Source organism: Lytechinus pictus, chromosome 10 (assembly GCF_037042905.1).
Source record: "Lytechinus pictus isolate F3 Inbred chromosome 10, Lp3.0, whole genome shotgun sequence".
In the NCBI taxonomy this organism is placed as follows: domain Eukaryota; kingdom Metazoa; phylum Echinodermata; class Echinoidea; order Temnopleuroida; family Toxopneustidae; genus Lytechinus; species Lytechinus pictus.
The window spans coordinates 28,923,278-28,937,685 of NC_087254.1; the positions used below are offsets into that span (position 1 = coordinate 28,923,278).

Below are 14,408 nucleotides of genomic sequence, written 5' to 3' on the forward strand. Positions count from 1 at the left end.
TTCTTTTTGCTTCATCTCTTTGTTCGTTTTTTTTTTATTGAATCGGGAGGGGGTGGGGTGTGGTAAAAATATGATTTGCCCCTCAGAACACACTTGTTTCCCTCCTAAAAATAGTGATTAATATTTGTAGAAAATTGTATGATTGTTTTTTTATGAACTCTGAATATTGTCCCATAAATTGTCAAATTAGGAAAATAATTGATTGAGATGAAGATTTGAAGTAGGAAGGGCGAGAAATTAAAAGGAAATTCATATAAAAGTGAGAAAGATCCAGAGATGCAAAGATATATATATATATAGGGAATAATGAGAGGGGGGGGGGCGAGGTGAAGTAGAATGGGAAAGGGAAAGAAAAAGTACTATAAATGTGAAGGAGTCATTAACAGAGATAGATGTATTGAGAATTGAAGAGATAAGTTCCGAGAATGATAGTGGGCCAATCTCGGAGGGAGGATGATAATGAAAGGGGAAAAGAGGATAAAGCATTTTTTTTTTGGGGGGGGGGATTACATTTGATGAGAGAGAGATAGACAAAAAATGGCCAGGTGCTCAAAGATGAAAAAATATAAATGATGGGTGACAGTGGTATTGACATATTATATAATGTTACCATGGCAACACGATTTCCGACACATGTAAAAAAATGTCCTGTATTTGTCTTTACCTCGAGACCAATGTGTGAGCCAAATTTCATGAGAATTGGTTGAAAACTAATCAAGTAGTTGGAACCAATATATTTTTACCCAATTTGGGGCTTATAATATGTTGTAACCATGGCAACACAACTTCCAACACACACAAAATATGTGTCTCTCACACCTTTACCTCTCACTCAATGTGTGAACCAAATTCCAAGAGAATTGGTTGAAAATTTATGAAGAAATTAAAACTGAAAGTATTTTACCAATTTTTTGTCATATAATATGCCGTTACCATGGCAACATGATTTCTAACACACAAAATAGGTTTTGGAGCTAGGGGAAGCAATCGCAATTCCAACACCAACGCCAACACCGGACTTGAAGTCATCCAATGTGTGTACCAAATTTCTTGTTTAATCACATCTGAATTAAGCACAAAAGGGGCGATTCTAGACTGAAAGTCAAAGTTATTATCATTATTTCGGGAGGGAGGGGTGGTGCTTGAAAAACATGAGACGTTGATATATTAAATTATAATATTATTCTAAGGAAAATGTCCTATCCTAAAAAAGTAAGCACAATAACTTTTATGCTTAGGCCTAGCTTTGCTTATAAAAATAAGGGAAATATTTACGATAATTATATTTTTTTATATTGAAAGAATACATCTTAGGCTATCCAATGACACAAAAATTATTTCGAAACTCCAAGTAAAACTCAATATATCATCAAAATTACAAAGGGCATAATTATAAAAAATAATCCTAAAATTACCCTTAAGTCACTTATTGCAGAAAGCCGCAGGTTATGTCTTGATTTTAATCACGACATAAATTTATGTCATTCAAATGGATTTATGTCATGATGTTATGTCGTGATTTATGACATAAAGCTTTATGCAACGGATTTATGTCAATATTTGTGTTTATGTCATGATTTATGCTGTATGACATAAATCGTGACATAAATCATGACATAAATCAATACATAAACTTTTTGCAACAGGGCCCAGGAGTGTCTCTTTCATGTTTATCTGACAATCAAAATTTTGCTTTATTTCGTCGTATTACTAATAAGACGAAATAAAACAAAATTTTGATTGTCAGATACGTGAAACTTCGTGAAACGTATGATAGGCCTACGTGAAACTTCAAAATTGCATCTAGCCCTATATATCCCTCTTCAGTCTCCATTTTCGTCGCCGTCCTAATTTACTAAATAAATCAGAATTGCATCTTCTTTTCAATCTATTTTGCTTTTTATATTTCGTCAACTAGTTTATCAGGTAAATCAGCTAGGATTATATTCATCTTTCATGTTTCTCACAATAAAAATTTTGCTTTATCAGTTCGTCTATTACGTTTTTACTAAATAAATCAAAGGGCCCTATTCAGTCTTCAGCCTCCATTGCTTTATTTCATCGATTCTAAATTTAACTCAGAATTGCATCTACTTCTTTTTCAGTCTAGCTCTATATTGCTTTATTCAGTCGTCAACTTATAAATCAGGATTGTCTCTTTCATGTTTACCTGAAAATTAAAATATTGCTTTATTTCGTCTAATACTTTTTTACTAAGCAATTAAACTTCAAAATTGCACGTAGCCCTCTTCAGTTTCCATTTGATTCCTAAATTATTAATAAATCAGAATTGCATCTACTTCTTTTCATTCCTTATTGCTTTATTTCGTCGTCTATACTTTTTATGCTAAATAAATCTCTTTTCATATGTTTACAAGTCAAGTTATGCTTTAAAGTTCGTCTAGATCACGTTTTCTCCCTCTTCACAATCTCCATTTCTTTATTTCGTCAGGCCACTCGATCGTCGATCGTGATCCAACCCCCCCCCCCCCCCCCGGCCCGTAAAACGGCAATTAACCCGTTGATATTCATCTAACCCTCATTTCCCTCCTCTTCAAAACCACTCTGCCACTTTTGAACATATTTCTAGAGATGATAAATGAATATTTTCGATAATAAGAATCATTAAAAACAATGAAAATCACATTAAAAACACAAATATTACTCGTTGTCCGAGTCCCCTCTATGGGAAATTAGTACTCAACACGGGACAGTTAAATAGTGTTTTTAGTGTGATTGATTTTGTTTTATTTAGTGTTTTTTATCATTGTTTCATCAACTTGGAAGAATGAATATAGAGCCACGGGAGAGAGAAAAAAAAAGGACAATTTTTGTCGTTTGAAAAAGTGTCCCAGCCATGTTATTGTGTCAATAGAAAACGTGTGGTTCACATTGGCGGCGGAAGCCAAACATTTTAGGGGGGGGACCACAACATTTGTTTGACAAGCCCCCCCCCCCAAAAAAAAAAAAGGTTATCAACAAAAAAAATTAGGGGGGACGCAAGAAAAAAAAATTGACAAGCAAAAAAAAAAAAAAAAAAAGGTCAACAAAACATTTAGGGGGGACCGTCCCCCCCCCACCTAAAATTTAGGGGGGGACACGTCCCCCCCCCCCCCCCCCCCCCCCGCTTATGGTGGTTCATCACCGGTACGGTATACAGAAGCTTCGTACCGTTTCGCATCTCAATAGATTTCTTTTCAAAATCTTCCAACCGTGGATTCCATTGAAAGATTGCTTATATATGAGGTGTGTCTCAGGTTTGTCCCCAGTGACTTGGATGACGATAAGGCCTCATTAAATATGACTTCTGGTAAGTTGTAATATTGTGAAATATTGGAAATACATGACGAAGTTAGGCATACCGGTACGTTACTCAGCTCAGGCGATCGAGGGTTCTTGTATCGGTACGGTACGTTAGGCTCCACGGTTCGGCTAGGTGCTGCGGAGCAGCGGAGGGTAACCCAGGGAGCTCCGGGCCGCGGGCCGGGTTAAGCGGAGGGGAGGTTAAGGTAGCGGTAGTGAAGTGTAGTGGAGCCAAGGGCTAGTATCGCCTGAGGTAGATCTCTTTAACTGTTACTGTTAATACTGTTAGAATCTAGAATTCTAGTTCTAGATCAGCCATTCTCAATTATGATGGTGGTCCCCAAGTCTGCGCACCTAACGATTTGAGTTAAGACTTAAGATTTAACATGAACTTCTTTTTATTTCACAAAATCTTTCTGTTAAAGGAGAATGAAACCCTTGAAACCAGCTGAATCCATATCAAAGAGAAAAATCAAAGAAACACATTGTTGAAAGTTTGAGGAAGATTGAATGAATAATAAGAAAGTTATGAGCATTTGAATATTGAGATCACTAATGCCATGTAGATCCTCCCATTGGCAATGCGACCAAGATCTGTGATGTCACACACGTACAACTCCCTCATTACTTAAGTACTTATTTCACTTATATTCTCACTTTTATAGAGTCTATCACAAGGTGAGGTGTTCTCTTTATGAGAGGACAAGTACAGAGGTTTCACAACATTATATCATTGATGAATCGTTTGTGATATGATTAGAATGAGCAAAAAGAGATGTTTTGGGGTATATTTTCAGTGTCCAAAAGGGGAGAGTTGTTCATCTGTGACATCATAGATCTTGGTCGCATTGCCAATGGGAGGATCTCCATAGCATTAGTGATCTCGACATTCAAATGCTCATAACTCTTCTATTGCTAGTCCTATTTTACTCAAACTTTTGTTGATCTCATTCTTTGATTTTTCTGCTTTCACAAAAGCTAACTTGCTCCAAGAGTTTCATTCTCCTTTAATAATGTTCCTTATAATTTATATTATCATGATTATCATGAGTAAGTGTACCAAATATCTCATTAAAATTTGAAAGAAATATAGGATTTTCTTTGAAAAGACCTCGGGCAGTCATTTTCAGATTGAAAAAAAAATGGTATAGTGAGTGATTGTATTACTATAGCGACCAGCCTTGTATTACTGAACGCGAGCATCATACTTAGGGGAACCTGCCATAAAAGTAAACGAGCGAAATATAAGGGGCCCTTGCCCTGGTGGGCTCGAGGGGGTGGAGCCCCTTGGCCTTGAAGCTTTGGAATATGAGGCTTTTAAATCAACAACTGAACAAGAGAGGATCTAATTAATATCAATACAGAAATGCAAACAAACTACACAATTATTTTTCAAATGATAAGTGACTTTTCACGTATTCAGTGATACCGCTAGTTCACGAGGACATGCATGCACACATCACAGCTGTCAGCAGGCAATACATCGCAGCATTTCTCTTTCACAACCTTGGATTTAAAGGTCAAGTCCACCCCAACAAAATGTTGATTTGAATCAATAGAGAAAAATCAGACAAGCACAATGCTGAAAATTTCATCAAAATCGGATGTAAAATAAGAAAGTTATGACATTTCAAAGTTTCGCTTATTTTTAACAAAATAGTTATATGAACGAGCCAGTTACATCCAAATTGCCTAAACAGATACCTATTCATGAGCATAAATGTTTAATGTTTCATTTGTGAACTGATGAGCTTAATTTCTTTTCATGTGCATGCATACTGTAACTTAAGATTGGAAGAAATCATGTAAATGGTTAACACTTTACTAACATGAATATCAGTATGTAGGACTAGAGTGAAATTTCATGGTATCTTTGGAAGAGTTTTAAAAGGTGAAGAAATAAAATATCATCATTGATTTTAATATATTTTGTCAATATCATACTAATAATTAACATACATGAAAATCAAGTTAAAAAATTATTTGTCCGGGGGTCAAACTCAAGGTCAAAGTAAAGGTCAAAGGTCATGACCTTATAAATTGCTCCAATACATTATTTGATGCATGTTTTGGATTCCTCTCTGAATTTCCTAATAAATGGTACCTGTTTCATGAAAATTGGTCAACACGTTACGACGCAGTGGCCATTGAAAGTTGAGGGTCACGCCCATTTTTGTCAAAACAAGGAGAAAAGGGCGGGCCGTAGCGCGAGAACCGACGGACCGATTGGACTAATTTTTTTTGTTTTGTGCGTGGGCCATGGTGAATTTTATGTGTACCAATTTACAACGAATTCCGAGAGGGTCGGGTGCAAAATTGCACATTCATTGGGTGAATTGGCATGGAATGACCCACATGTAAGCAAGAGTAAAAAAATGATAGAAAAATCTGAAGTGAACAAACCAGAAATCTCAACAATCTTTTGTTATTTTTGGTTGGGGGGGTGCATATGGAACTCTTTCCCAAATGTTTTGCTGTATGGTAGTGTATCCTATTGCCGGACACCTTTATTTCATTGCTTTAAAAATGACAATTAGGCCTAGATCTGGAGGAAATACAAATTGGCACTTGCTATTCCAAATATTATAAAAAATTGTGAATGGTAAAATTATTTGATATTTACCAACCGTTTTCGCAGCATACTCCTCCACGAAAAACAATTATTTTCGTGCGCGAAAATTTGCATCATGATACCGGACGCGCCGGATGGGTAAAGATATTTTTGATTAATAATGACGTAAGAAAGAAGTTGTGTGATTTTTTTCTTCATTTATCATATCAATGCGTAAATTCTAAGTTTTTGTTTGCTTTTTTCATTTAGAATCTGAGCAGATGTTGGTAATAAATTTGTGTTTACTAACTAGATACTAATTTTATTTTTTCTTGTTATCTGCATGTTCCATGACTCATCCAATTAAATGCTTGTTCGTATCGTGACGCTCATCAAGTTCTATTGATGCGCTGTCAATAGCAATACTCACAGTATACCTTGAGTCTAGCCATCGACCATCACAATACACCACACCTCAACATTCAATCGAAGGCGTGGACGAGATTGAAATTTGGCAAATCAGGCCCATATTTTCGTCAGAATATATATCAATTGTTAATGCAAAACTATGTTGTATCTGATATTTTAAGCATTTTCTATAATTTTAAAGATAAATAAGGTATGTATTTTGATTTTTTCGAATTGTTTTTGCATTCTTGTTCCATACAGTATGATATATTGCTCTCTGAAATTGAAGTGCGGAAGTCTAACGGTACAAAATTGTTTTCGTACGCAATAATATGCATGTCCGGAATCATGATAGTGTCCAGTAATACAATATGTGACTATAGTATCATACACGTGCGTGACCAAATTATTTCCAAACACCCCCTAAACAAGCTTTTCTCTGTGTGCAAAATAACCTCTAAACAAGTTTTTCGTGTGGTTTCATTTACACATTTTGGCCCTTAAACAATGTGTCGCCATAATATGACCCCTAAACAACTTTTGTCTTGGGCCCGAACACTTTTCATAAAGCCCTGGTTAAAAAGGAAAAAGCTTGGGGGAAACATAGATCTACAAGAATTACTGGACATCCTTCCTGAGTTTTCAGGTCACATGACCAAGGTCAAAGGTCATTTAGGGTCAATGACCATGTTAGGAGAATATACATCGTAATCTTAACCTTAGGTTAAGTTTTTGAAATGTCATCATAACTTCGATGGTATATTGACCTAGTTCATGAAACTTGGCCATGGGGGTAATCAAATATTACTGAACATCTTGCCTGAGTTTCAAGTCTCATGACAAAGGTCGAAGGTCATTTAGGGCTCAATGAACTTTGGCCAAGTTGGGGTATTTGTTGAATTACCATCATAACTTTGAAAGTTTATGGATCTGATTCATATAACTTGGACAATCAAGTATCACTGAATATCCTGTGCGAGTTTCAGGCCACATAACTAAGGTCAAAGGTCATTTAAGGTCAATGAACTTTGGCCAAGTTGGGGCCTGAATTACCATCATAACTTCAAAAAATGTGAATCTGATTAATAAAACATGGACATAAGAGTAATCAAGTATCAATAAAATCCTGTGTGAGTTTTAGGTCACATGACAAAGGTCATTTAAGGTCAATGAACTTTTACCATGTCGGGGGTATTTGTTGAATAACAATCGTAACTCTGAAAGTGTATGGATATAATTCATAAAACTTGGACATTAGGGTAATCACGTATCACTGAACATCTCGTGCAAGACTCATGCCTTATGACCAAAGTCAAAGGTCATTTAAGGTCAATGAACTTTGGCCAAGTTGGAGGTGATTATTTAATTGCTGTCATAACTTTAAAATTTTATGGATATAGTTTATGAAATGTGGACATAGGGGTAATCAAGTATCACTGACAAGTTTTAGGTCTCATGATCAAGGTCAAATATCATTTAGGGTCAATGAACGTAGTAATGTATCATTATATGAATGGTGTTTTTTGTGAATAATTATTTTATTGTAGTTTTCAAAGTCAGCACTGCTGCTATATTGAATCACGTTTCAATGCAGGTGAGACTGCCAGAGGCGCTCCACTTGTTCTATGTACATATCAAAACACAATAAGTTTTTGGTAAAAAAATGAAAATTCCCCAAATTCCCGGCAGCTGAAAATTCCCGAAATTTTCCATGGAAATTTTCCAAAATTGGAAAGACAAGATATCAAATGAAAATATAAGTTTTTGTTTATGTACCAGATCTATGTTTATGATAATATGGTAACAATTATCCTTGATTTTAAAGACTCATGAAATAATTGTTTGCATGAACTACATTCTTTTGACCTTTAAAACTCTAAACTTGCAACACAATTATTTTGGATACAGGATTGGAGGTCAGTCAACCAATGTTCATGCAACGTCCCCAAGGAATAAAGATAGAGATCAAAGAGGAAAGTGATGATGAGGATGAGTACAACAAGTCAAGAGGTTTGTGAATTTAAAGTCATATGGGTGTCTGCTGACCCCGGACTTTGTGATAAGCATTGGAAATAGGCTTCTTTGTTAGGGGAAGCAAACTCAAGGTACCAGCTAGAAAATATTGGGACAAACCAATAGCCTCGAATAATGGTTGGGCCAGGGAAAGTGAGATGATAAGTTCATCAACCCATGATAATTTACGTAGTGCATTGTTTATGATCACAATGCTCTTTACATATATGAATTATTTATTACATAAGGAATAAAAAGATTGCATATTTTAAGTTTCATTGAATTACAATATTATTCTACTATACTTTCCTCAACAAATAAAAGTCGCTACTATCTTTCAAAACTGTAAAATCTAGCATTTTCCTGAGCTCTCTTTTTTAGTAAAATTCCAATATTACTCTACTTTCACTAGTGTATAAAGCTCTTATTGTTTGAAAACACTCTCCTAATTCATGTAGAGAACTTTAAACAAATGAAAGTTGCTACTCATGTCAAAACCCTAAAATTTAGCATTTTCCTTGCTTTCCTCAATGTTTTTTGTTCAAGTTTTGAAGTTCAGGTTTTAACACCCCTATGATGATATTCACGTTTGGTAGTGGCAGTGGCATTAGTTTCATTATCGTTCTGTTGGGAATTCATCTACTTTAACAATTTTTTGTTTGTTTCAGAATCACTCTATTCAATGTTGAAGGATCAGCATGACAACCATCAAAACAAGAATGAGATACATGAAGAGATCTTACAACCTGTAAGTACGGTATACTGGATAAGAAAAATATTAATTCGCGATCATTTCTTTCAACTATCCTACCATATAGGCAGAGGGTGCAGCTTTTGTCTTTGACTTTAGACTCTAACGCTGTTACAGAAAAGGTCTGATGGGAAAGACTATGAACTGTGGCCCCGCCGATGCACTCTGGTTTTGCGTTGGTGGACGATTGTCCTCTGGCAATTATTCTTTACTAAAAACCTTTACCGAGTCGAGATCGATTATAAAAAAAACTAACTCAAGGTCAGAGTGCAGAAGTGGTTTCATCGTCATCACGCATATTCCTGACATTTTGTTTAACAGCATCAGACTAAAAAAGATCAAAGCCAAAAGCTGCAGCCTCTGCCAACCATTTTGGCCTGTATTCTCTAAAGAGGTTTAAATTGAATGCAGATTTCTCTTTGCGCTTCCCTTTTAGCTCTGTTTGCCAAAAGCAGGCATTTCGTTCAATTCGTTGGATTTTACCTAGTATGTGATGATACAAGTGTAATTATAAAAATCTCTGTAGTCAATGGTTTTGTATTAAGGTGCTATTGAAACTTGATTTGAGATTACAGGCCATAGAGGTATTGTCCCAGTGGAGGGGTGCATATCTTGCCGGAAAGGTAACCTCTTTTCATGTACATGGGTGTATAATTACCTTATACTCACATATAACAAATGGGCAGTCTGGCATGTTCCAGCTCTAACGGTTGATTGTTTTGAGTTGCATTCATAGCATACATGTATATCCCAATGAGCACCATGTTCTCTAGAAATAACATTCATACAATGCACACTTGTGCATTTCAAGCAGTAAATTCGATTCACACTTCACATGCTGAATATTATGTCACATTTCTTAATCCCCAAATGTAACTTCATTTATGTAAAATGAATACATATTCTTTATTGTACTGAAAAAAAATTAGCACATGAAGCTTGATATAAAGGTTAATAATATTTCACATTGATGTATCTCAATTTTTTGATGCCACTCAAATTTAGATTGATGGTTTACAGTGTATGATACTTAATTTGCTAGTGTAACATGTGTATATTCTAAAATTACCCATTTCATGATTGTGGAGGGGGATAAATTTTCCACAGAATGGCCCATCTTTATTTGGCTAATTCTTGTAATTTCAAACTTTTTTTCAGCAGTATACTATTAAATTGGAGATTGTCTCTGATGATGATGACAATGCAATTGATGATGCGTATCATATCAGAGGAGTGCAAATGAGTGATCCCCTTGAATCAAAAGGCTTTCAAAGAGACATCCAAACACTAACTAATCCAACATCAGGTAATCAGGGGAATCAGTCAGGTGATGTCAACACTCAGTCATGTGATCAGAAGACAAAATACATTTTGACAGAAGTAGCTTCAGGAGGCGACCAGACTACCAAGCCATCGGGTGATCTCAACACTCAGTCATGTGATCCGAAGACAGAACACACTTTGATAGAAGTAGCTTCAGGAGGCGACCAGACTCGCAAGCAATCAGGTGATCTCAACACTCAGTCATGTGATCGGCAGACAGAGGACACTTTGACAGAAGTAGCTCTAGGAAGCAACCAGAGTCAACAGCAAGTTGGAGGAACTGATGGAAAGATTCAATCTCTCCCAGGTATTAAGGAACAAGTTTTCAGCTGTTATGTTCTAGCGTAGGAATAAGGAAAGTGCGACGGAAAATTTCACTCTCTTCACAGTTCAAATTGTCCATGAAATTCCCTGAATCAGATTCTTTGGGGGTCTTCAGAGCTGTCAATTTGTTGGATTTTTAAGGAGAAAGTGACACTAAATAGGATTTTTCACCTAGAAATTGGATTTGTAAAATAATGATATTTTTTTTCTCATAATTTTAAAGAAAAATTAGGATATTTCTTGGCTTGGAAACAGGATAAAACGGAATAAAGAAATAGGAAATAATAAAGAAATAATCAACTCGGCTATGCCTCGTTGGATAGAGAATCTTTCTTTCACGTTACGTGATATCTCGCATGGGCACGCTCGTACTTATTTGCTATTTGTATACTACATGTATTCGTCTCATCTTAGCAAGTCATATCAAGTAAAAACGAGGCCTTTATGTTTCCTGAATTAATCTACTGATCATAACAGCATAATTTTTTATCTTTCTTGATAGATTCTGGAATCTATAGACGTGAGCACAGTGGATCACCATATGCTATTCCTCTCATCTTAGCAAGGCATCTCGAGTACAAATATGGAATAAATGGAATCTACATGCCAGCAGATGCACCAGAAGAACATATTCTGAAGTTCACTAATGAAGAAATACAGGAACCTTCTAATAATGAATATAAAGTTGAGGAGCTGTATGCTTGTGATCAGCATAATGAGGAACTCAATCAAGTTAGTCAAGAAGGGCCTCTCACAAGACATAAACAAGTCCATACAGGGGAGAAGCCGTGTGTATGCAATCAATTTGGTAAGGCATTTAATCGAGAACACACTCTCACAACACATAAACGAATCCATACAGGTGAGAAACCCTACGTATGTGATCATTGTTATAAGAAATTTAGTAATAGAGGTAATCTAAAGAAGCACAGACGAATACATACAGATGAGAAGGCCTATGTTTGTGATCAGTGTGGTAAGGCATTTCATCAAAAACAGACTCTCACAACACATAAGAGAATCCATACAGGGGAGAAGCCGTTTGTATGTGATCAGTGTGGTAAGGCATTTAGTCAAAAACAGACTCTCATAAGACATAAACGAATCCATACTGGGGAGAAGCCGTTTATATGTGATCAGTGTGGTAAGGCATTTAATAAAAAACAGACTCTCACAATACATAAACGACTACATACAGGGGAGAGGCCATTTGTATGTGATCAGTGTGGTAAGGCATTTAATAAAAAACAGGCTCTCACAAGACATAAACAAATCCATACAGGTGAGAAACCCTATGTATGTGATCATTGTTATAAGGTATTTAGTAATAGAGGTAATCTAAAGAAGCACAGACGAATACATACAGATGAGAAGGCCTATGTTTGTGATCAGTGTGGTAAGGCATTTCATCAAAAACAGACTCTCACAACACATAAGAGAATCCATACAGGGGAGAAGCCGTTTGTATGTGATCAGTGTGGTAAGGCATTTAGTCAAAAACAGACTCTCATAAGACATAAACGAATCCATACTGGGGAGAAGCCATTTGTTTGTGATCAGTGTGGTAAGGCATTTAAAAAAAAACAGACTCTCACAACACATAAACAAATCCATACAGGTGAGAAACTCTATGTATGTGATCAATGTGATAAGGCATTTAATCAATCTAGTCATCTCACAACACACAAAAAGGTTCATACAAGTGAGAAACCCTTTGCATGTGATCAATGTTTTAAGTCATTTTGTGTTAGAAGTAATCTAAAGAAGCACAGACTAATACATACGGGTGAGAAGCCCTATGTATGTGATCAATGTGGTAAAGCATTTAATCGTAATCATTGTCTGAAAATACATAAATTTATCCATACGGGTGAGAAACCCTATGCGTGTGATCAGTGTGGACAAGCATTTAATCGTAATCATCATCTGAAAAGACATAAAGTTATCCATACGGGTGAGAAACCCGATGCATAGCATTTTAGAGATCAACCACTTCTCTCAACACACAAAAGGGTTCAGTACAGGGAGAAACCCTTTGTATTTGATCAATGTTAAATATGAAATTAATCTTTAGAGCCACAGACTAACGCATACAGGTGAGAAGCTGATGTTTGTGATCAATGTGGTAAGGGATTTAATTATAAATCCAACTGAATCTCACAGTACAGAAACGTATCCAAACAGGTGAGCAGCCCTACGTTTGTGATCAGTGTGGTAAGGGCTTACGTCATGAACAACTTCTCACAAGACAATAACAGATCCATACAGGTGAGAAGCAGTATGATGTACCGGTATTCTAGATGTATATGGATTTTTAGTGCTATGATGCACTATTTATATTTATATAATGCCTTTTTCTAGTGAAATAAACAAGTCTTGAATCTTGAAATCTTGTCATTGGTGTTAAGTGAGTTCCATAACAGAGAGAACATTCCATGGAAGTGTGAAAAAAACTCTGTTTATTCTAGATTTAACAATGTTAATTTTTTTATGAACACAGGAGGGAAAGAGAGGGGGGTGTTAGGGAGTAGGACCCAGAGTAGGGAATAATAGGGGGATGGAGAGATGGGGAATATATAGAGACAGGGAGTGGGAGAGGGGGAAGCAAGAGGGAGAGAGTGGGGGGGGGGGGGTTTGAGAGATTGGAGTGTGGGAAAGAAGAGGTTTGTATATAGGCTGGTTTATGTTCAATTGGTTAATACCAATTACCAACTTGACTACTTTCATTTGGTCTACCATCAGTTCGTCCACTCTTCACATTTCGTCTAATAACCAGTTGGTCCAATAGTCTTTTAGTCCATATCCCATGTGGTCTTATTGGACTAAGTGATAATAGGGCGAAATGAATGAAAATAATATGGATATTAGACCAAATGGTTATAAGATGAAATGGCCATAGACAAAGTAGTGATTAGATGAAGTGATGATTGGCCAAATGATTGTTAGATGAAATGTTGGATGGATTGACATAAAACTAAATGAAGGTAGACCATGTGATGGACGACTTGGCGGCAATAGACGAACTGGCAATATAGGCCTATAGAGATAAATAGTGGGAAAGAGAGAGGGGGAGAGAGTGGGAAAGGGAAAGATGGAAGAGGTAGAGTGAGAGATAATGTTATAGTAGGCTCTGGGGATAGGCCATCAGCTAGAGGGGGGGGGGGGGAAGTGGGTAGAAGGGTCTGATAGAGGAAACATATAGTAGGGTTTGAGCTTGTGTGGAGAGACAGAAAGAGTGTTGGTGCGGTGGTGAGTAGACAGAAAAAGAAGAAATAAAAACAAGTGGAACGCCTCTGGTATTCTTACCTGCATTACGCAATTCAATATAGCACAGTGCTGACTTTGAAAACAGCTATTGAATAATTATTCACAAAAGAAAACATTCATATGATAATGAAATATTATGTCCATTGACCCAAAATGACCTTTGACCATGATCATGTGATGTAAGATGTGTGCAAAACAATCATTTATACTTGATTACCCTATGTCTATGTTTCATGATGCCAATTCAACAAATAACCCCAACATTACCAAAGTTCATTTACCCTAAATGACCTATGACCTTGGTCATGTGACCTGAAACTCGCACAGAATGTTCAGTGTTACTCGATTACTCTTATGTCTAAGTTTTATGAACTATATAGCTCCATAAAAAATTAAAGTTATGATGGGAATTCAACAAATACCCCTAACATGCCCAAAGTTCATTGACCAAACATGACCTTTGACCTT

At 36.3% G+C, this 14,408-nt stretch overlaps 1 protein-coding gene across 2 annotated transcripts; it reads left to right on the plus strand.

Moving 5' to 3' along the window:
• Nucleotides 1-3,134: 3,134 nt before the first annotated feature.
• On the plus strand, nucleotides 3,135-13,530 carry LOC129270068 (zinc finger protein 678-like). Of its 2 annotated transcripts, none has more exons than XM_054907481.2 (5): nucleotides 3,135-3,310; nucleotides 8,171-8,272; nucleotides 8,944-9,023; nucleotides 10,185-10,656; nucleotides 11,176-13,530. In XM_054907481.2, exons 1-5 carry the CDS (start codon nucleotides 3,301-3,303, stop codon nucleotides 12,645-12,647), a joined length of 2,136 nt encoding a protein of 711 aa, XP_054763456.2. In that variant the 5' UTR covers nucleotides 3,135-3,300; the 3' UTR covers nucleotides 12,648-13,530. The 2 variants fall into 2 exon arrangements, with proteins under 2 accessions (XP_054763456.2, XP_054763457.2); XM_054907482.2 differs by having other exon boundaries at nucleotides 10,188-10,656.
• Nucleotides 13,531-14,408: the final 878 nt, after the last annotated feature.

What these genes read in the sequence shown, in the direction of transcription:
- LOC129270068 (XM_054907481.2), top strand. An exon ending in ATGAAGAGATCTTACAACCT is followed by an intron (nt 9,024 to 10,184) that starts GTAAGTACGGTA and finishes ACTTTTTTTCAG; the next exon opens with CAGTATACTATTAAATTGGA. An exon ending in AAAGATTCAATCTCTCCCAG is followed by an intron (nt 10,657 to 11,175) that starts GTATTAAGGAAC and finishes CTTTCTTGATAG; the next exon opens with ATTCTGGAATCTATAGACGT.